The sequence below is a fragment of the Neoarius graeffei genome, chromosome 15, assembly GCF_027579695.1.
Source record: "Neoarius graeffei isolate fNeoGra1 chromosome 15, fNeoGra1.pri, whole genome shotgun sequence".
Taxonomy (NCBI): Eukaryota; Metazoa; Chordata; class Actinopteri; order Siluriformes; family Ariidae; genus Neoarius; species Neoarius graeffei.
In genome coordinates this window covers 59,199,818-59,223,903 of record NC_083583.1, presented here as the reverse complement: position 1 = coordinate 59,223,903, position 24,086 = coordinate 59,199,818, and the positions used below count along the sequence as shown (strand labels likewise).

The window sequence follows — 24,086 nt, the reverse complement described above, 5'->3', positions numbered from 1 at the left end:
GCAAGTAAGAAGAAATTAATGAAATGATGCCTAATGTATACAAATTGTTATTATGGTTGGTTTTTTTTAAGCAATGTTTAAACCAGATTATGTTATTTTAAAGCTAATCAATAAGAAATTGACCTGTAATTTACAATTTCACACCTGCGTTTAGTTTATTGTCATTATTGTTCAGAGGTGGACAGTAATGAAGTACATTTACTTGAGTGCTGTACTTAAGTACACTTTTTGAGTATCTGTACTTTACTTGAGTATTTTTTTTTTTGGAAACTTATGACTTTAACTTCACTACATTTGAAAGACAAATATCGTACTTTTTACTCCACTACATTTCTATCAAGGTCCTCATTACTATGAAGCAGCTTTGAAAGTGGATGGGTTTTTTTTCTTTTCTAAAACGTGATTGTTTTTTTTCCGCAGGTGACACTGAGAGCCGATCAGTAATCACTAGGGTCACGTCACGTCATTAGACTGTATAAAATCAAGTTTAATGATTTCTCAGCAGCGTTATTTAACACGATCAGTTGATGGCAGAATGGAAGGAGGCGGTTGTTCTGGGGAACGCACGCACACATGGCTTTACCTAGAAGCCATGTTTCGGTTTTCTGAAAGGATTAAAGATTCGCTTCGTTTTAAATGTTTGCTTTATTTGCCTAAAACGGAGCACATCACAGCCTACAAAAACTCGCCATCCAACCTACTGAAGCATATTGATTTATATAAACATTTTATTCCAAGAGAAAGCTTGTAACAAAGTTGTCTGTGCTTTAGAGCTAGCGATAACGTTGCAATAGCTACAGTATGCAGTCTGGTTAGTCAAATGATGGTCTATGGATTTACTCACCAAGTTGCCGTAGCCTTGTCCACGGCTAATATTAACACATAGCTAGTTAACTTGGATGCTGTTAGCATGTAAAAACGGAGTTACGCTAACATGAATAACGTTAACTTATCTGAAGTGCTTTCAGAAATATGTTTTAGTATAATCTTGCCAAATAAATAGAATGTAGAAATCTGTGTTTAAAGGTGTTTGTTCTACAAGTGATTCAGTGAATCCAGTCGGTTGCTTCAGAAGCGTTAGGTTTTGTAAGTGTTGTGGCAATAATACAACAATGCGTTGACAGAAAATGTACTTTTAATACTTGAGTATTTTTAAAAGCAAGTACTTCAGTACTTAAGTAAAAATTTGACTGTACAACTTTCACTTGTATCGGAGTAACATTTGACCAGTGGGATCTGTACTTTGACTTAAGTAGTGAAGTTGGGTACTTTGTCCACCTCTGTTATTGTCAGGGCTTTGAACCAGAATTTTTTTCCTATTGGTTCGTTCCGAACAGAAACGGAATTTTAACGTTTCCGGTTTTGGGTTCCACCATTAAATAGACATTCCCGAACCGGTTAGAACAAAAAAATTTCATTCCCGGAACAGTTAATTACGTTCCCTGCCAGCTGTTTAACAAATGGCTATAAAATTATGTCTCTGTCTCATCCAGCTTAAGCCAAATGTAGGCTAATTCTATTACAACCTTCATTAAATAAGACAAGAAATAATTCAAAACAATTATTATTTCAAATGTTGGTGATTTGGATTCTCAGTATGCCTTCCCATCTACACAAACAGAAAAAGTGCCAAAAATGAAAGATAATTCGTTTAGTGTGTTACCAAAGGCTAGTCAGGCCCTATGCATTGATAGGCTAACAGAGGTTAACGTCATTTAATGTTCACGAGCCTCTCATTAACGTGGACAAATATATTGATATCGTGTTTGAAATTAACGTTTTTGAATAATGATAGACTGCAATATTTACCTCTTATTTAAGATGTGGAGATGTGATAGTACCGTAGTCCACCCTCCCGCTCTCTCCATTCAGTCAGCGAACGTCACACAGGAAGTGAACCCCAGCGGGTCATAGAAACTTGCGCAGGAGAAGAATGACTTTTTTATTTGTAGGCTACAGAAACTTTGAGGAACGAAATAAAAACCGGTCTTAACCAGTTACCATTATTTTTAATAAGCGTTTCTGTTCCGGAACATAAAAAATAATAAAGTTTCTGGTTTCGTTTCTGTTCCATGTGAAATAGAAAAAGTTCCCGGTTTTCGTTTTCGTTCCTTGAACCGGTTCAAAGCCCTGGTTATTGTTACATATTCTTGAAGCAGAATTCCTCTATTTTCCAACAGTGTCAAATGTGTCACTATACTGGTTTATATTGAATTTATCATAAAGTTACTTAGTGTTAATGGTATTTCTTACATAACATTGTACAGTGTATATAGCAGTCTTTCAGTGGTGCCAAAATCCTTCCTGCACCATACATGGCATGTTTGGCAGCGCTGATCTCCGTTTCTTAGCCCTCGGCCTCTCGCCTATATTACATAGCTAGGGTTACAGTGGGGGGCCGGTCCTCTGGTAACCACCAGAGTTTGATTCCCTACTCGCATCTGTATTGCAGCGTGCCTTGCCAGTAGGCACCATTATTTTTATGATGATCTCTGGTATGACCCGACCGTGAGTAGAACTCGCGATCGAGAGGCGGGCACACTAACCACTAGGCCACTCGCCGGTAACTTTCAGTGGTGAAAGAGTTAGAAAGTAAAGCAAATATTTTCATGTGGATTGTTGTGTTATTGGTGTCAGTTTGGGATTATATACTGTATGTACACTACCATTCAAAAGTTTGGGGTCACCCAGACAATTTTGTGTTTTCCATGAAAAGTCACACTTTTATTTACCACCATAAGTTGTAAAATGAATAGAAAATATAGTCGAGACATTTTCCTGGCCATTTTGAGCATTTAATCGACCCCACAAATGTGATGCTCCAGAAACTCAATCTGCTCAAAGGAAGGTCAGTTTTATAGCTTCTCTAAAGAGCTCAACTGTTTTCAGCTGTGCTAACATGATTGTACAAGGGTTTTCTAATCATCCATTAGCCTTCTGAGGCAATGAGCAAACACATTGTACCATTAGAACACTGGAGTGAGAGTTGCTGGAAATGGGCCTCTATACACCTATGTAGGGCGGCACGGTGGTGTAGTGGTTAGCACTGTCGCCTCACAGCAAGAAGGTCCGGGTTCGAGCCCCGTGGCCGGCGAAGGCCTTTCTGTGCGGAGTTTGCATGTTCTCCCCGTGTCCGCGTGGGTTTCCTCTGGGTGCTCCGGTTTCCCCCACAGTCCAAAGACATGCAGGTTAGGTTAACTGGTGACTCTAAATTGACCGTGAGTGTGAATGGTTGTCTGTGTCTATGTGTCAGCCCTGTGATGACCTGGCGACTTGTCCAGGGTGTACCCCGCCTTTCGCCCGTAGTCAGCTGGGATAGGCTCCAGCTTGCCTGCGACCCTGTAGAAGGATAAAGCGGCTAGAGATAATGAGATGAGAGACACCTATGTAGATATTGCACCAAAAACCAGACATTTGCAGCTAGAATAGCCATTTACCACATTAGCAATGTATAGAGTGGATTTCTGATTAGTTTAAAGTGATCTTCATTGAAAAGAACAGTGCTTTTCTTTCAAAAATAAGGAAATTTCAAAGTGACCCCAAACTTTTGAACGGTAGTGTATGTATTGGGACAGATTTCTGCTTAAAACCACACTGTTACTCTAAATACAAACTATGCTATTGATTATAATTATTTTAATGGGAATAAGACATGAATTCGAGATAAATTCTTCTGTTGTTTCACACAGAGCGAGGAGTGGATTATGGTATGTGAGTTGTTTTTTTATTTTATGCTTTCCTGAACATCACAACTAAACTCACTCTCCAGTACATTTTTTTCTTTACTCTTGAATAACCTCACTTTCCTACGTTTTATTCTTATCTACAGTCTCTCCACTGGCATAATTCACACAGATTAAGGTGTGGATGTGACTCAAATCGATGCTTGTACCTTGAATGCTGTCTGCACAGAAATATTGATTGAATTAAAGTTATATAATTAAGCACTGTGTTCTGGCTCAGGTTGAGATCCAGCAGTCCAGTCGTGAAACAGACGTGCATCCAGTTGTTTAACTAGGTTTCGGTGTTTTTCAGCTGTTCCCTCTGCCCCACACGGCATCACTCTGCTCAGCTGTGATGGAACCTCCATGACCCTGACCTGGAAACGCCCTAAACACACAGGTGGGAGCAGGATCACATCCTACTACCTGGACAAACGTGAAGCAGACTCTGTACTGTGGAAGGAGGTCAGCTCAAGACCTGCCACGAGCAGGGTTTATAAGGTAACGAACGTGTTTTTGTCTTCACACATTTGTGGGGTTTCACTACTCTAGGACAAAGCTTTTGCATTGACTTGTATTATTGTATTATAGTTTTATATTATGAGATTAAATCTGGAGAGTTTGGTATTTAAGTACAACCCCGATTCCAAAAAAGTTGGGACAAAGTACAAATTGTAAATAAAAATGGAATGCAATAATTTACAAATCTCAAAAACTGATATTGTATTCACAATAGAACATAGACAACATATCAAATGTCGAAAGTGAGACATTTAGAAATTTCATGCCAAATATTGGCTCATTTGAAATTTCATGACAGCAACACATCTCAAAAAAGTTGGGACAGGGGCAATAAGAGGCTGGAAAAGTTAAAGGTACAAAAAAGGAACAGCTGGAGGACCAAATTGCAACTCATTAGGTCAATTGGCAATAGGTCATTAACATGACTGGGTATAAAAAGAGCATCTTGGAGTGGCAGCGGCTCTCAGAAGTAAAGATGGGAAGAGGATCACCAATCCCCCTAATTCTGCGCCGACACATAGTGGAGCAATATCAGAAAGGAGTTCGACGGTGTAAAATTGCAAAGAGTTTGAACATATCATCATCTACAGTGCATAAGATCATCAAAAGATTCAGAGAATCTGGAAGAATCTCTGTGCGTAAGGGTCAAGGCCAGAAAACCATACTGGGTGCCCGTTATCTTCGGGCCCTTAGACGGCACTGCATCACATACAGGCATGCTTCTGTATTGGAAATCACAAAATGGGCTCAGGAATATTTCCAGAGAACATTATCTGTGAACACAATTCACCGTGCCATCCGCCGTTGCCAGCTAAAACTCTATAGTTCAAAGAAGAAGCCGTATCTAAACACGATCCAGAAGCGCAGACGTCTTCTCTGGGCCAAGGCTCATTTAAAATGGACTGTGGCAAAGTGGAAAACTGTTCTGTGGTCAGACGAATCAAAATTTGAAGTTCTTTATGGAAATCAGGGACGCCGTGTCATTCGGACTAAAGAGGAGAAGGACGACCCGAGTTGTTATCAGCGCTCAGTTCAGAAGCTTGCATCTCTGATGGTATGGGGTTGCATTAGTGCGTGTGGCATGGGCAGCTTACACATCTGGAAAGACACCATCAATGCTGAAAGGTATATCCAGGTTCTAGAGCAACATATGCTCCCATCCAGACGACGTCTCTTTCAGGGAAGACCTTGCATTTTCCAACATGACAATGCCAAACCACATACTGCATCAATTACAGCATCATGGCTGCGTAGAAGAAGGGTCCGGGTACTGAACTGGCCAGCCTGCAGTCCAGATCTTTCACCCATAGAAAACATTTGGCGCATCATAAAACGGAAGATACGACAAAAAAAGACCTAAGACAGTTGAGCAACTAGAATCCTACATTAGACAAGAATGGGTTAACATTCCTATCCCTAAACTTGAGCAACTTGTCTCCTCAGTCCCCAGACGTTTACAGACTGTTGTAAAGAGAAAAGGGGATGTCTCACAGTGGGAAACATGGCCTTGTCCCAACTTTTTTGAGATGTGTTGTTGTCATGAAATTTAAAATCACCTAATTTTTCTCTTTAAATGATACATTTTCTCAGTTTAAACATTTGATATGTCATCTATGTTCTATTCTGAATAAAATATGGAATTTTGAAACTTCCACATCATTGCATTCCGTTTTTATTTACAATTTGTACTATGTCCCAACTTTTTTGGAAATGGGGTTGTAGTTTTAGAAATTCTCTTGATTCTGTTCATTATATTGTTTGTTCTTATTTGTTCCAAATAACATAAGGAAGTTTGGAGAGGGCAAAGGCGGCTGAGCTACACTTTATTAACTCACAAATAAAGAAATAAAGTGTAAACGAAAGGTAGCTCAGTGCTCACAGAACTGATCTGCTCTCACGTGTCACAGTTTCACCGCACACTCACTTCACTTGCTCCAAACTCACAAAAATAGAGTTGTATATGTGCAATTCATGGCACCTTGTACTCATTTAATGACTACACTCGCTGATACTCCTGTGGTCATTGTCGGAAGATGCTGCAGTTCCTCCTGTTGATATTTTCACACAGCACAGAATTTGCATTACTTGTGAAATACGCCTACATCGCGGTCATTTCCTGTCACTTACTCATTAGTGTAATGCACACTAGGCTTAAATATCAACGTAGTATCAGATGTATGTGAAAATAAGCATGGCGTCGGACTGATATCTGATACCACTGTGCGTGATGCATCTCTGTGAAGACGCTCCTGTTGAATCTGTACACAGGTGGAGAATCTGACTGCTGGAAAGTTCTACGAGTTTAAGGTTCAAGCTGGCAATATGGCTGGTGTTGGTCTGGCATCTGAGCCCAGCGTGCCATTTGCTTGTGAGGCCTGGACCATGCCTGAGCCTGGTGAGTATCCATGTTGGCAGGAATATATTTAAGACTGGTCATAATAGTACAGTAATGATAAAGTACTAAAGTAATAAAGCAACACAATAATCGCCTCACCTGCGACGGAGTCAGCGAGGCGAGGTACTGTAATCAGTGCGGTTTGTTTGTTTGTGTGTGTCTGTCTGTCTGTTAACAATCTAGCGTCTAGACGGTTGCACCGATTGACATTAACTTTTCAGGGTAGGTGAGCAATGGTCCGTAGATTACCTGATTCAATTTTGGGGGTAATCGGGTCAAGGTCACCGGAAAAGTCAACCTTTCGGTCAAAATAACATATTTTCCTTTATAACTCAAAAACGGTTGACAATAGACAGATGTTTACTATGATGAGCATATAGGAACTCCCATATGGCCTTTCATTTGGCATCATGATCTTTGACCTTGAGTGACCCTGAAAGGTCAAACTCAAGGTCATGGATTTTAACTTTAAAATGGTTCATGATAGCCAGATGTTTACCATTATCAACATATAAGAAGTCCCATATGGCCTTTCATTTGGCACCATGATCTTTGACATTGAATGACCTTGAAAGGTCAAACTCAAGGTCACGGATTTTCCGAGGGCTGTAACTTGAAAACGGTTGATGGTAGACAGATATTTACCATTATCAACTTATAGGAAGTGTCATATGGGCTTTCATTTGGCATCATGATCTTTGACCTTGAGTGAACTTGAAAGGTCAAACTGAAGGTCATGGGTTTTCAAAGGGCTGTAACTTTAAAATGGTTCATGATAGCCACATGTTTACCATTATCAACATATAAGAAGTCCCATATGGCTTTTCATTTGGCACCATGATCTTTGACCTTGAAAGGTCAAACTCAAGGTCACGGATTTTCCGAGGGCTGTAACTTGAAAACGGTTGATGGTAGACAGATATTTACCATTATCAACTTATAGGAAGTGCCATATGGGCTTTCATTTGTCACCATGGCCTTTGACCTTGAGTGAGTTTAAAATTTCAAACTCAAGGTCATGGATTTTCATAGGACATCACCTGACAGCTGATGATTGAGAAATATTTCCATTATCAACATATGGGTAAAAAATAAGTGCTGCCGGGCGAGGATTGTTTTGCCTGGCAACACTTGTTTGAAGATTTGTATTTAGCACCAGTAGTGAGAAAAATGATTACGTGTAGCATTTTCTGCTGTACAATGCTTAGAGAACACAGCAGAACCAAAGTAAGAGTGTACATGAGCTTTTTATTTGGGCTCATGCCCTCGCCATGGTAGTCAGTCAGCAACATAACAGAATTTTTTTTTTAAATAATGGTGCAGCTTTCCAGCTTGTTTGTTGCTTTTTGCTCTGTTCTGCTTACATCCACACGTACGCTCAAGGCATTTCTCCGGGAGAAAAAAATAGAGAAAAAGATTACTCATGTGTGATAACATGGCTCAGGTGTGCTACGTTAGTCATTACCCCTCCAGCTCATCCCCAAACACCTCGTTCCCAGTGCAGACCCACATGTTTATTGCACATGATAGCAGGTGGGAGCACGTTTTAATCATTATTTCTGTCTTTAAGCTCACACAAGCAAACAAAGGCACAAAAGGAAAAACTAAAAGTTATTCCTGAATAAAACTCTCCCTGAATGTCATCCATTTTACTTCTGATTGCTATATAAATTCTAGACATGTGTTGATGGCTTAGGAAAAAGAAGAAGGGTCCTTTTCAACAAAATTTTGATTGTTATAACATGTTCTTTCTTTTTTACAGGGTTAACTGTGACTTTAAGTAAAGTTCAAATTATGACGATAGAGATACCTATTAGAACAGGTTAGTTCCCTCTGAAGGTCTTTCACATCACTGTTTCACATCTTCAGGTCCTGCATATGACGTCAGTTTCTGGGAGGTGCGAGATGATTCCCTCCTGGTGCAATGGAAGGCTCCAGTATATGGTGGGTCCAGCCCCATCACAGGTTACTTTTTGGAAATGGCCAAGAAGGGATCCTCTGATTTTGTCGCAGTGAATGCTGAGGCTGTGAACCATTGTTACTTGAAGGTAATGGATGACTTTCTCAGCGCCTGCATTCCAGGCCATGTTCTGAGTTGAGTTAAGTGGAGTTTATAGATTGTAGACCTCAGAGTGTTATTTTACCCTGAAATTCATGTTTTGGGAATTTTAGATATACATAATATGATAAAAATAAAAATTACCTTAAGATATAAATAAATGTACAGTGTCTTGCGAAAGTATTCATCCCCCTTGATGTTTGTCCTTTTTTGTCACATTACAAGCTGGAATTAAAATGGATTTTTGAAGGGTTAGCACCATTTGATTTACACAACATGTATACCACTTTAAAGGTGAAGGCTGTTGTTTTATTGTGACACAAACAATAATTAAGATGAAAAAACAAAAATCTGGAGTGTGCACAGGTATTCACCCCCCAAAGTCAATACTTTGTAGAGCCACCTTTTGCTGCAGTTATAACTGCAAGTCTCTTGAGGTATGTCTCTATTAGCTTAGCACATCTAGCCACTGGTATTTTTGCCCATTCTTCAAGCGAAAACTAGTCCAACTCCTTCAAGTTAGATGGGTTGCGTTGGTGTACAGCAATCTTCAAGTTATGCCTCAGATTCTCAATTGGATTGAGGTCTGGGCTTTGACTAGGCCATTGCAAGATATTTAAATGTTTCCCTTTAAACCACTCCACTGTAGCTTTAGCAGTGTGTTTAGGGTCATTGTCCTGCTGGAATGTGAACCATCATCCCAGTCTCAAACCTCTGGCTGACTCAAACAGGTTTTCCTCCAGAATTGCCCTGCATTTAGTGCCATCCATCTTTCCTTCAGTCCTGACCAGCTTTCCAGATGAAAAACATCCCCACAGCATGATGCTGCCACCACCATGCTTCACTGTAGGAATGGTGTTCTCAGGGTGTTGGGTTTGTGCCGCACATGGCATTTCCCATGATGGCCAAAAAGATCAATTTTAGTCTCATTTGACCAGAGAATCTTCTTCCATGTGTTTGGGGAGTCTGCCACATGCTGTTGGGCAAACTCCAAATGTGTTTTCTTAAGCAATGGCTTTTTTCTGGTCACTCTTCCATAAAGCCCCGCTCTGTGGAGTGTAGGCTTAAAGTGGTCCTATGGACAGATTCTCCCATCTCCGCTGTGGATCTTTACAGCTCCTTCAGTGTTATCTTTGTTGCATCTCTGATTAATGCCCTCCTTGCCCGGTCTGTGAGTTTTTGTGGACGGCCTTCTCTTGTCAGGTTTGTAGTGGTGCCATATTCTTTCCATTGTACTATAATGGATTTAATGGTGCTCTGTGGGATATTCAAAGTTTGGGATATTTTTATAACCCAACCCTGATCTATACTTCTCCATAGCTTTGTCTCTGACCTGTTTGGAGGCTCCTTGGTTTTCATGTTGCTTGCTTAGTAGTGTTGCAGAGTCAGGGTCCTTCCAGAACAGGTTGATTTATACAGACATCATGTGACAGATCATGTGACACTTTGATTGCACACAGGTGGATCTTAATCAACTAATTATGTGACTTATGAAGTGAATTGGTTGGACCAGCTCTTATTTTGGGGATTCATACAAAAGGGGGTGAATACAGTACCTATGCACACTCCAGATTTTTGTTTTTTCATCTTAATTATTGTTCATGTCACAATTAAAAAAAAAATGCACCTTTAAAGCTGTAGGCATGTTGTGTAAATCAAATGGTGCTAACCCTCCAAAAATTCATTTCAATTCTAGCTTGTAATGCGACAAAAAAGGACAAACACCAAGGGGGATGAATACTTTTGGAAGACACTGTATGAACTAGAAAGGCACTCAGAGAGCGCAGACCTCGGCCAACAGCAAATGCTATATCTCGCAATGTTAGCAAAAGAGAAACTAGATTCTTGGATCAGCCCTGTGACTCGGATCCGCTCCAGAATTTATTGGATTTTTCCTTCCACCAAATTTCATGGAAATCAGGTTGGGAGGTTTTGCACGGTCCTGACAAACAGATAAATAAATTGCACCAAAAACACAACCTCCTTGGCAAAGGTAATTATTCATAAGCCTTCTGCAACTCCCAGCAGCAGCTACAGGTTTTTTTTTTTTTTTATCCCATCTCTAATTTTCTACATTCTCATCATAGCTCTTGGGTGTGAGCATTTTTATTTGGACTTATTTTGGTTGTCCTGCTTCTCTGTTGTTGTTATTATTAGGATCTGATAGCACTTCATACCACATTAGTATATCTTACAGGCTGGCGGCCAGTTACTGTGGGTGGGTTCCAGCTTGCTGAATAGACAAACTCGTAAAGATGACAAATTAGCGTGACTCAGTATATTCCCAGTATACATATATTTCGGCTATTATTATGCTTATTTAAACCTTTCTTTATTCTCCCTTGTATATGATTTGTGTTTGTAAAGGTATGGTTTAAAGATAGTGCTTTAGTGCTTACTCAGGCATGAATGTTTCACATAGGCATAATCGGGAAATATCTGGCAACCTCAAGGTGAAGGCCATTTTAAAAATCTGAAAATCTAGGTACACACTTACTTCAGCAAAAATCTTCACCTTATATCAGTTGACATATTTTGTTATTTGCGAACTCTAAATACAGCCATATATTTGTAACTACATTTTAGTAGATATGAAGCTGTTGATGAAACATGAAATGGGATGGTTAGTGTTGGTATTTTTATCCCCCCCAACATGAAATGCGGGGGAATATATATATATATATATATATATATATATATATATATCGCTCTGTCCGTCCGTCCGTCCGTCTGTAAACGTTCTAGTTTCTGGAGCATAACTCAAAAACTATTAGGAAATTTTTCACGAAACCTGACAGTTATGTTAAGTGACTACAGGAGTTGTGCCTTTTGATATTTTGGGATTTCTGTGATTTTTATTTTTTCTGTATTTCCATAGCAACCAATTCATTCTCATTATCTCTAGCCGCTTTATCCTGTTCTACAGGGTCGCAGGCAAGCTGGAGCCTATCCCAGCTGACTACGGGCGAAAGGCGGGGTACACCCTGGACAAGTCGCCAGGTCATCACAGGGCTGACACATAGACACAGACAGCCATTCACACTCACATTCACACCTACGGTCAATTTAGAGTCACCAGTTAACCTAACCTGCATGTCTTTGGACTGTGGGGGAAACCGGAGCACCCGGAGGAAACCTACGCGGACAACATGCAAACTCTGCACAGAAAGGCCCTCGCCGGCCACGGGGCTCGAACCCGGACCTTCTTGCTGTGAGGCGACAGCGCTAACCACTACACCACCGTGCCGCCCGCAACCAATTCAACTTAGGAAAATTTGGAGTGGGGTTTCATGTGGGGGCTGGAAGAATACATCATCTCCTGATGACTCTTAGTTTTTTGTTTTTGGGTTGGGTTTTTGTTTTGTTTTTGGTGGGGTTAATAATGAAAAACACTTCCTAAAAAGTGAAGCTTTATTTTTATATGGCTTCATTTTGTCATGTAGGTGACTGGTCTGGAGACAGGAGCATCATATGTGTTTAAAGTACGTGCAGTTAATGGCTCGGGTAAAGGAAAGGCCTCAGATGTGTCTGAGGCTGTGTGTATTAAATCTGTGCCAGGTAACTCTGCCTCTATATTGTTTTAACGCAAATTCAGTAATTTATTTATTTATTTATTTATTTATTTTCTAATGATCAAGATTTTTTTAAAAAGTGTCATCATTTAGATGCATACGAGTGCATCAAATATATTTATTTATTTTCTACATTTTACCCCCCCAAAGGTACAAAGGAGATAGTATGTGGTGTGGATGAAGAGACTGGAGATGTTTTCTTGTCCTTTGAGGCTTGTGAGATATCTGAGCACTCCAAGTTTATTTGGTCAAAGTCCTACAAAGAAATTGCTGAATCCAAGAGAGTCACTGCCTCAGCTGTCGGAAGAACGTGTGTTGTGTTGCCCTACACTGTGGATGCTGACCACATCATAACTATATTAAACATCCAGGTCTTCAAAGGATTCTGGCATTAACTGTGTATTTGTATTGCCTGCAGCTCCAAGCTGACGTTTGTAAACCCTGAGAAGGAAGATCTGGGTCTCTACTCTGTGGCTGTGACTGATACAGACGGAGTGTCCTCCAGTTACACCCTCAAGGAAAAGGGTATGTGACCGAGGTTCAATTAAAGCTTTTTGTGAGGCTTTTTTTTCATTTCAGATTTCTAAAATGTCATCTAAAGCAGATTTATTTTCTCCTTTTTAGAACTCCAAAAAATGCTGGAGCTCAGCTACAACATCAGACATCCAAGTTAGTACAAGTACCCGTTTTATTTTTCACTCGGAGCACCTAGTTTCTACATACAAAGGTTTGTTTCAATTGTCTTCACGTTTTCTTTTGGATTTTAGTTGTTCCGCTGAAGACAGAGCTGAACTACGAAGTTCTTGAGAAGGGTCATGTGCGTTTCTGGCTGCAGGCCAAGAAACTGTCCTCTGCTGCATCCTACAGGTTCATCGTTAACAATAAGGAGGTCATTAGTGCTGAGGTAAAGAGCACATCCTGTGCATGACTTCCTCATGGGTGTCGTTCTCTATAACTGAGTGTTCCTACAAAAGAACAAAGTGCAAATGCATCACGATGTGGTAACCAAGTGTTTGATCAGTATTCAAAAAGACTGTTAAGTGCCTTCTTATCGATCAGCCGTAACATTAAAACCACTGACAGGTGAAGAAGTGAATAATATTGATTATCTCATTACAGTGGCACCTGTCAAGGGGTGGGATATATTAGGCAGCAAGAGGACGGTCAGTTCTTGAAGTTGATGTGTTGGAAGCAGGAAAAATGGGCAAGCGTAAGGATCTGAGTGACTTTGACAACTGCCAAATTGTGATGGCTAGATGACTGGGTCTGGGTCTCCAAAATGGCACATCTTGTGGGGTGTTTCCGGTATGCAGGGGTTAGTACCTACCAAAAGTGGTCCAAGGAAGGACAACTGGTGAACCGGTGACGGGGTCATGGGTGGCTAAGGCTCACTGATTCACATGGGGCATGAAGGCTAGCTCATATATGGTCCAATCCCACAGAAACTGCTGAAAAAGTTAATGCTGGCTAAAACAGAAAGGCGGTTGTAATGTTATGACTGATCAGTGTATATAAGTTAGGGTGCATCAGTTGCCCTCACTTTCATAAAATCTGATGCATTTTTGTTCGGGTGTTCCTTTTCACCAAGAAAGACATCCTGTAAAATTTTTTGACCAAAGTCTAATGGTGGCACCATGAGGTTCATTTTTTGCCAAAAACGCTTATTTTATGTTTTTGCGTAAGGTTTACTTTGAATCACAATGTTGGACTCCATTTATTGATTTCTTGTGAGCCAGAGATCATGTTAAGAACCTTTGCAAGGGATTGAGAAGCATTAATGTGATTCATAATACATTTGTATTGTTTAAAAGTAGTTAAACAATGATTCAATGAACAGCTAAAACTCAGACTGTGCTTGATAATATATTTAGAATATGTACTAAAAATGTGTATCTAAGATATTTGGTATACTCTATAAGGTGCCATAACGTTTCATGAAAAGTGATCGAAATTTTGTCATAAAAGTCATAAAATAGCAGCTTTTTCCATTAAAAAAAATTTGAATTTCCATTAAACTTTTGAATTTTGTCAAAATATTTCACCCAGTGTGTTTTCTTACCAAAAGGAACATAAAAACAAAAATGCATCATGATCGGAGGAACTTTTCATTTTTAGGGGGCAACTGATGCACCCTAATATAAGTGCTATCGTGTGTGTGATTAGGGTCACAAGATCAGCCATAATGCTTCCACTGGAGTTATTGAGATGGTGATTGAGCACTTCACCAGGGCCAACGAGGGCACATATACCCTTCAGATCCATGATGGAAAAGCCAAGAACCAAAGCTCCCTGGTGCTTGTGGGAGATGGTAAGACATCACACACAGTGTTCAGCTATGACTGAATTATTGGTCTTGACACTTTAACTGAATAACTATAACTTGCTTTGTTTGGTTTCAGTCTTCAAGGCTGCACTGAAGGAGGCAGAATTTCAGAGAAAGGAACACCACAGGAAACAAGGTTATAAATGATGTATACAGTAAATAAACCCACTATCCAGTGCAACTTGATGCAGCATATTTTCACTTTGCGTAAAGTCTAAAAACAATGAATCTCTGTTTTTAATTTCTCTTACTCAGGTGCTCATTTCTCAGAGTACCTTTCTTTCCATGTGGATGAGGAGTGCACTGTTAAGCTTGTATGCAAGGTAAGGTATAAGACCTCTGACTTTCAACAGAGGACCACCATATACCTACATAACATAGTATATAATAGCTATAATACTGATCTGTTTTTATATGAATATTATTTGAAGCTTATACATGGTGGCATAATTAACAGTTATTCCATGAAATCAAGTCGTACATGAGCCGATAGCTGACGAGGCGCATAGCACTGAGCCGACTATAACCCATGTATGATGAGATTGAGTGGAATAACTATTTTATTCTATCCACATTCACTAGATTTTGAGAAACTGAGCATTTTTATTTTTTGCAAATTTGATAAATAAAAACTTCATACAAAACGTCCAACAAAATCATTTCTGCTTAGAATGTAAACAAACCGGCGAAATGATAGGAGCGATTTGTGAAAAATGCTATTATAATAATAATAATAATAATAATAATAATAATTCTTGAAAAATAAAAAAAGATACATTCTTACTATCAAATATTTTTATTCCTTATTTTGTTGCTTTTTTTGTATTTTTTGGGGTTTTGTTTTCAAGTAGAGTTTTTATTTCGTCCTCGGTTGGTTCAGCAACACGTGCCGCCATTTTGTTTTTCTCTACTCACGGTATATGAGCTGATATCCTAGTAGTAGAGTAGCCATTCAGAGCGTGTGATTGCTCATATCCAGTGAATGTGGATAGAATAAATACAGAATATCCAGTGCCAGTCATCACTCACTGTTTTGCATACTTTACTGAATTAGAGGATTCTCATCACAAACATGTTTATGTGATCTGTCTGTGAAGATTCTCAGTCATCCAGGTCATAGTAAACATGTGGGTGGTAAAAGAGAAGCAACTGGACTTGCTTGAAGATTCTTGAAGACGTTTCACCTCTCATCCGAAAGGCTTCTTCAGTTCTGTCTGACTAGTAGGGAGTATCAGGTATTTATCCTCTCATGGATGAAAAGCAATCCTAAGGTGTCGTTGAGTCATCCTGTTAGTGTGGGTCACTGGGGGCTGGGTGTGAACGGCCTCGAGAGTCGTTGGCGTGATCAATGGTTGTTGGTTCTCTCTGTCCTCCTGTGAGACACTCAGTGCGTTTACATGCACATCCAAATCGAGCTGCTGTCGGTAATCGAGCTAAGGGTCCCAGCAGGGGTGCCAGAGAAATCCAATCCTACATGCACACAAGGAAATCGAGCTATTGTGTGAGGTACATTGTGCACCCGAGCCACAGGTGGCGCTACACGCCCCATCGTGTTGGTACACTTCCGGTTGTCGTCATGAAGAAGAGGAGTGATTTCCACTTTACATTCACACCACATGTCATTGCCACCTGTTGGCTACACATTGTCCTGCGCAGACCACTGTTTTGTAAGACAACTTATTTTGCACAATTGTATATTTTTCTAAAGTCCATTTTTTGCTTACAATTTAACTTATGTCTTAATAAACACACAAAAAGTTCAATTGTTTTTGTTTTTTGTCTCCTTGTTCCTCCTGACCTCTTCTGCTGCTCGCTACTACTACTGTTGTCATGCCGACCAAGGCTGTTGTGTTTCCCGCTTGTGGTCTCGTCACTCGTCACTTCCGGAAGGGAAGTAAGTAGCTCGACTACGTAGCTCGATAGGGTTACATGCACTAAGTAGCTCGGCTACAATCGCATAATCTAGGTCGCGTAGCTCGATTACGAGAAATCCAGTTCGTTTTGATTTCAGCCGAGCTAAGGAGTTTCCATGGCATTTAGAACTTCGATTTCAGTCGAGCTACGGCAGAAATTCGATTTTCTCTATGTGCATGTAAACGCACTCACTGAAAACAGCTGGGTTTTGGTGTGCATTCAGTTGTCTGGGAAGTGTGCCAAGGACTGCATTGTAGGTGGCTGATAAATGGTGTCTTAGACCCCCACCTCTGTTCAGTGATGGCTGTTCCAGGTTGACAAAAATGGCTTCTTTAACTCCTCGCTCATACCAACGATCTTCTCTGGTTAAAATGTGTACGTTGCAATCCTGAAATGAGAGTCCTTTGTTGTTAAAATGAAGATAAACAGCAGAGTCCTGGCCTGAGGAACTGGCTCTCCTGTGTTGAGCCATTCCCAGACAACTGAATGCACACCAAAACCCAGCTGTTTTCAGTCACTACGTTTACATGCACATAGAGAGAATCGAATTTCTGCCGTTGCTCGACTGAAATCGAAGTTCAAAATGCCATGTATACACCTTAATTCGGCTGAAATTGAACCGAACTTGATTTCTCGGAATCGAGCTACACGACCTAGTTTATGCGATTTCTGCCGAGCTACTTTGTGCATGTATACCCTATCGAGCTAGTTGTCGAGCTACTTCCGGAAGTGACGAGTGACAAGACCACAAGCGGGAAACAACAGCCTCGGTCGGCATGACAACGAATCATGACAACGGCATGAATCTTTTCTTTTTGTGGCATTGTTTGCACTGTTAAAATTTAGCTCACTTACTGTATCACCAAATACATCTGTACAGCTGTTGCATAGCTGTGAATTGTGTACATAAACAAGTCACTGTATTTGTGTGTGTGTGTGTATATATGTCCAACATCTGAAGAATGTCAATAAAAACAAAACAATTGAACTTTTTGTGTGTTTATTAAGACATAAGTTAAATTGTAAGCAAAAAAAAAAAATTTTTGTAAGCAAAAAATGGACTTTAGAAAAATATTATTGTGCAAAATAAGTTGTCTTACAAAACAGTGGTCTGCGCAGGACAGTTTGTAGCCATAGTCTGTTAGAGCAAGCCTAACAGCTTGAACACGGAACTGCTAGTGTTGGCAGATTGGGGGTTTTAAGTGCATTTTAGCGGATTTGAACATGTTTTGGGCTGGAAAACGTCAGCAGTATCTGGCAACACTATAGCTCTTCTTCATGACAACAACCGAAAGTGTACCAACACGATGGGGCATGTAGCGCCACGTGTAGCTCGGGTACACAATGCACCTTGCACAATAGCCCAATTTCACTTGTGCATGTAGGATTGGATTTCTCTGGCACCCCTGCTGGGACCCTTTGCTCGATTACCAACAGCAGCTCGATTTGGACGTGCATGTAAACGTAGTCACTGACTCACAGGAGGACAGAGAGAACCAACAACCATTGATCACCCCAACGACTCTCTAGGCCGTTCACACCCAGCCCCCAGTGACCCACACCTTAGGATTGCTTTTCATCCATGAAAGGATAAATACCTGATACTCCCTATTAGGCCCTGTCCACACGGCAACGGATTCAGGTGAATCTGATAAAATTGTTTATCGTTTCGGCCTGGCGTCCACACGGCACCGGCGTTTTGGGTGCCCCACAACGATATTTTTTGAGAACGGGTTCCAGAGCGGAAAAATCTGGCAGCGGGGCCGTTGCAAAGTCGTCTGGATGAGTAGAACGGATTTGTTTACGATGATGTCACAACCACATGAATAGAACAAGCAGCACTCTCGCTGTTTTGTATGAACCGTTGCATTGCATTCACTTTTGTATACAGCTTTTCTTTTAAATAAACAAGTAACTGAACCATTTCTTGAATTTCTTTTTTTATTGGATAAGACTGCTTTTCAAAATGTTCACACAATATAAAAAGTTATATAAATTATATAAAAATGCTTTTCAAAGTGTTCACACACAATAAGAAAATTAAGTTATATAAAATTATGCACACTAATAAAACTAATTTGTACACACAGAAGGCACAATTTCCTCACGTAGTCGCAGCCATCTTCTTGTTGTTGTGTGTTTGTTCCTGACAGTGCTTCACACCGGGTAGAAGAAGGGGTTTATGCGCATGCGTCTACTTCTTCTATTGTTCTGGTGTCTCCGATGGGACCGTCTTACAGCGCCCCTAGAGGTGTGGCATGTGTATTGCATCATTTTCAGCAAGCGTTGCGTTGCCATATGTACCTGATATTTTACTGATCCATTGCCCATGTGGACACGATATTTTTTTTAATAAAATCTCGTTGCCGTTGTCGTGTGGATGTAGCCTTAGTCAGACAGAACTGAAGAAGCCTTTCGGATGAGAGATGAAACGTCTTCAAGAATCGTCAAGAAAGTCCAGTTGCTCTCTTTTACCACCCACATGTTTATGTGATTGTGTTATAGTTGGCCAATGTAAGGAAAGACACCACATTCACCTGGTTTAAAGAAGATGAAGAAATCACTCTTGATGTCGCACCCAACCCAATGTCTGGATCCTGTGTTCTTCCTATCCCCTTGGTAACAAACTCAATTTTTTCCTGAATGTTATCCATATATTTCTATTATTTCTCGGGGTATTTTTTAGCCTAAAGATTTAATGTAACTTTGATCAATTTCACAGTTTTCCAGAAAAGACCAGGGCATTTACAAAGCTGTACTGAGTGATGATCGTGGAAAGGATACTTCTGTTTTTGACATTTCTGGTCACGGTAATGCTGCTTTTACATACAGTTGTGGTCAGAAGTTTACATACAGTGACATGAATGTCATCTTGGATATGAATGTCATGGCAACATTTGGGCTTTCAGTCATTTCTCTGAACTGTTCTTTTTCTGTGGCAGAGTGATTGTACAGCATACATCTTTAATAAAAACCCACTAGAATTTGGTGCACAAGTTTTAATTTTCTTTGGGTTTTCTGAAATCAACACAGGATCAAAATTATACATACAGGGTCAAAAATTTTCATACACTCACTTAGATTATTAATTCAGAGGTGCTGAAACTTCCAAAATGTCTCTTCTCTCGCCAAGTCCGAGGTCTCTTAACTTCCTGTTAGTGATCATGATTGACTACAGCTGGTAGCTTCTCTGTGCCTTCATAAAAAGTGTTTGTTTACAGCACTCATTGGACTGACCAATACACAGTAAAATGGAAAAGTCCAAGGAGCTCAGTGCAGATCTGAGAAAGAGGATTGCAGATACACACAACTCCGGAATGTCTCTTGGAGCCATTTCTAAACAAATGCAAATTCCAAGATCAGTTCAAACAATTGTCTCCAAGTTATTGTGAGGTGTAGTCACTTTGCCAAGCCACTTTGCTTCAAGAAAACCCAAACTGTCACCCTCAGCTGAAAGGAAATTGGTTTGGATGGTCAGGAACAACCTGGGAACCACCATGGCACAGCCCTGCCATGAACTGGAAGCTGATGGATCACTGTCTACAGTTCAGATCACCATGGACTAAGAGGCTGCTATCCAAGAAATAACCCCCTGCTACAAAATTGACACCTTCAAGCTTAACTAAAGTTTGAAGCTGACCACACGGACAAAGAAAAAGCCTTCTGGAGGAAAGCTGTATGGTCACATGAGACAAAGATTGAGTTGTTTGGCCACAATGACCACCATGTACAGAGAGGCACTGTACCAGCTGGTGGTGGTGGTAGGATCATCATGCTCTGGGGCTGTTTTGCTGCCAGTGGAACGGGTTTATTGCACAAAGTGGATGGAATAATGAAGAAGGAGGACTACCTCAGAATTCTTCAGCATAAATCATCAGAAACTTGAACACGACTTGGGAGTTACAACAGGACAATGAACCCAATCACGCATCAGAGCTGGTTGTGGAGGATAAAGCAGGCTAACATTAAGCTTAAAACAAGTCCTGACTTCAACCCTATTGAAAATATATGGACCGTGCTTATAAGTCAAGTCCATGCCAAGAAAGAAAATAAATTTAATTGAACTCTACCAATTCTACCATGAAGAGTCGTGAAATATCCAACCAGAATTCTGCCAGAAGCTTGTTCATGGTAAACAAAAATGTTTGGTCAAGGTGAATCTTGCGAAGAGACATTTTACCCAAATATTTGATGTGCTGTATGTATAATTTTGACTCTGTGTTGATTTCAGAAAACTCAAAGAAAATTAAAACTTGTGCACCAAATTCTAGTGTTTTTTTAATTAAAGATGTATGCTGCATAACCATTCTGCCACAGAAAAAGAACAGTTCAAAGAAATGACTGAAAGCCCAAATATTGCCATGACACTCATATCCAAGATGACATTCATGTCACTGTATGTAAACTTCTGACCACAACTGTATGCTAGCTATTTTCAATTACTTATCATTTTCTGTCATATTTCAATGGATAATCTAATCACCTTTTTTCCCCCATGTAGTATTTGAGGATATCATCAATGCCATTGCCTGCATTTCTGGTACGCAGACTATATTTGAAAGCTTTTACTCACACGTCTGTACTAATCCAGAAGGAAGAAATTTCGAACCAAGCCTTTATCTTATTCATTTTTAATACATTTTTATTTAATCTACTTACATTAATTGCATTAGTCAGGCTTTGTAATGTAAGTAATCATGTGAAGAAATGTCATTAAAAAGTCATATGTGGAGCTATATAATGTTAATGTTGTTGAGATGTACACTACCGTTCAAAAGTTTGGGGTCACCCAGACAATTTTGTGTTCTCCATGAAAAGTCACACTTTTATTTACCACCATAAGTTGTAAAATGAATAGAAAATATAGTCGAGACATTTTTCTGGCCATTTTGAGCATTTAATCGACCCCACAAATGTGATGCTCCAGAAACTCAATCTGCTCAAAGGAAGGTCAGTTTTATAGCTTCTCTAAAGAGCTCAACTGTTTTCAGCTGTGCTAACATGATTGTACAAGGGTTTTCTAATCATCCATTAGCCTTCTGAGGCAATGAGCAAACACATTGTACCATTAGAACACTGGAGTGAGAGTTGCTGGAAATGGGCCTCTATACACCTATGGAGATATTGCACCAAAAACCAGACATTTGCAGCTAGAATAGTCATTTACCACATTAGCAATGTATAGAGTGCATTTCTGATTAGTTTAAAGTGATCTTCATTGAAAAGAACAGTGCTTTTCTTTCAAAAATAAGGACATTTCAACGTGACCCCAAACTTTTGAACGGTAGTGTAATTGTAAAGCCTTTGACAATGTTTTGTGCCAAAAAGGAACACTATTATCAGTAACACGTTCTGGCCGCATGCAGTGCACAAGCTGCTCACTGAATGAACATGGGTATGGAGGGTTAGAATATACTCCGGTATGAACCTGGGTCTGTTATAAAAACATGGTTCCTGGTTGTTTCAGGCTCTTCTGCCTCTGAACTGATGTTGCAGTGCACACCAGAAGGCATCAGACTGCAGTGCTATATGAAATACTACACAGAGGAAATGAAGACCAGCTGGTTCCACAAGTACTCACTATTTCTGTTAAAGGGCATATTCTGGACCAATTTCGGTTTTTTTTATATGAAAGTATGTTTGTTTACACACTCATCCAGAAGGGTAATTTTGCACAAGGCCATTTGTCTACAGCAGAAAAAAAATAAAATAACAAAACGTGTCTGGAAAAATCCCAAGGGAGTCTGGAGCCAGATTCGTGATGTTATCTGCGGAAGCGCGAGCTTGCGCAGTTTAAGTGCACAGCCTGTGTATACCAAGCGCTCCCATTTCTCTCTCATTTGCCCCTTTTCCACCAAAGCAGTTCCAGGGCTGGTTCGGGGCCAGTGCTTAGTTTGGAACTGGGTTTTCTGTTTCCACTGACAAAGAACTGGCTCTGGGGCCAGAAAAAACGGTTCCAGGCTAGCACCAACTCTCTGCTGGGCCAGAGGAAAGAACCGCTTATGTCAGTGGGGGGGGCGGAGTTGTTAAGACCAACAACAATAACAAGACCGCGAAAGATTGCCATTTTTAAGCGACGAGAAGCAGCAGCTGTACAAACGCGAAGTCATTTATTATTATTATTGTTGTTGTTGCTGCTGCTTCTTCCGTGTTGTTTTTGCTTCGATATTCGCGCCAAGGTTTATGCAAACGTAGCGACGTAAATGACGTATACAGCGATGTAACTGACGTATACAATGACGTAATGACGTGGCTTCCCTTAGCACCCCGAGCTATGAAAAAGCAACCTGGTTCTCAGCTGGCTCGCAAGTTGAACGAGTTGTGAACCAGCACCAGCACTGGCCCCGAACCAGCCCTGGAACTGATTTGGTGGAAAAGGGGTAATTGTCCGGTCTTTTGGGAAACGATGAGTACTAATCCCATCATGATTGGTGTTGCTACACCCTCCTACGATACATCTGTTAACTATTTTAATAATTACGCGATAACGTTGAAGAAATTTGCAGAAAACCACCAGGTCGTTTTCTCATAAACAAACCAGCGCTGACGTAGGATTCAGAGGGAGGTGTCCCGCACGCGACGTCACGCAAATCAATGTTTGCCGGGAAATCCAAATGCCAAGTTTTGCAAAGGACCAATTCGCCTCAAATGGCTTGATTTCAACTGAATTTTTCTGGTATTGTGCAAGGTAAAAAAAATTGCAGAGAATGCAGAATGTTACAGATATTTGACCAAAGTTTAATATAAAATAGGAGAATTGCATTGATCTTGCTCCTGAATTTACCCGTGATATGCACTTTAATCTGTCGTGTACTGAGGATCCATGCCTGCACTGAAGTTAATTTATATGTTTTCTTAATGGATGTAATGGTCTAATTAAATTGCACTGAGCAAAATAGAAGAGCACTCGGAGAGCGCAGAAATTTAAAGGGATCCTCCAGCAGATTGATTTTCAAACTTATTTTATGTAAAATTAGTCGTAGATTTCAAAAATCTAACTTTCATTTCAGATACCAAATAGTTTTCGAGAAAAAAATGCATTTTTATTAGAATACCGGATGGGCTTCCTGTGATAGTGACGTATGCGATGATGTCAGAGAGTGGTCACTTGCAATAGCTTCAGTCACCTCAGTGTGTTTTTAGTACAAAATCTCTACTAAGTTTACGTTTTAGTATGGCTTTACCATTCCAATTCAAACCAGAATAATATGAAGATGAAATGGTGGATTACGAGAGTGATTCCAGCAGAGAAAATAATGACGAAACAGAGCTCAACTCCAAATAGTACCGTTCAGAGTCACTGTCAATAATTTCTTCACTTTCATCACCAGAGAGTTCAAACGAATCATCTACTGAGACGCTTTCATCTCCCAACAAATCGAATGAGACCCTGATAATCTTCTCTTCAAAGACAACTGTTTCTGTCTGGATTTCAATACTGACTGGTTCATCTGTTTGTACAGCAATATCCCTTTTTCCAGTCAATTCACGTTCCTAGCACATACAGTGTCTTGCAAAAGTATTCATCCCCCTTGGTGTTTGTCCTGTTTTGTCGCATTACAAGCTGGAATGAAAATTG

The 24,086-nt window shown here is 40.2% G+C and overlaps 1 protein-coding gene across 1 annotated transcript in view; it reads left to right on the top strand.

Moving 5' to 3' along the window:
* Positions 1-24,086, top strand: part of LOC132899040 (myomesin-2-like) — a 63,581-nt gene that overhangs the window by 29,644 nt on the left and 9,851 nt on the right. Inside the window, exons 14-28 of the mRNA XM_060940687.1 lie at positions 4,036-4,223; positions 6,513-6,639; positions 8,509-8,687; positions 12,142-12,256; positions 12,421-12,580; positions 12,689-12,795; positions 12,895-12,939; positions 13,038-13,174; positions 14,434-14,578; positions 14,670-14,729; positions 14,849-14,916; positions 19,013-19,126; positions 19,230-19,317; positions 21,009-21,047; positions 21,975-22,080. Of these exons, the coding sequence (XP_060796670.1) occupies positions 4,036-4,223; positions 6,513-6,639; positions 8,509-8,687; positions 12,142-12,256; positions 12,421-12,580; positions 12,689-12,795; positions 12,895-12,939; positions 13,038-13,174; positions 14,434-14,578; positions 14,670-14,729; positions 14,849-14,916; positions 19,013-19,126; positions 19,230-19,317; positions 21,009-21,047; positions 21,975-22,080 (1,678 nt within the window). The remainder of the gene's footprint in view (positions 1-4,035; positions 4,224-6,512; positions 6,640-8,508; positions 8,688-12,141; positions 12,257-12,420; positions 12,581-12,688; positions 12,796-12,894; positions 12,940-13,037; positions 13,175-14,433; positions 14,579-14,669; positions 14,730-14,848; positions 14,917-19,012; positions 19,127-19,229; positions 19,318-21,008; positions 21,048-21,974; positions 22,081-24,086) is intronic.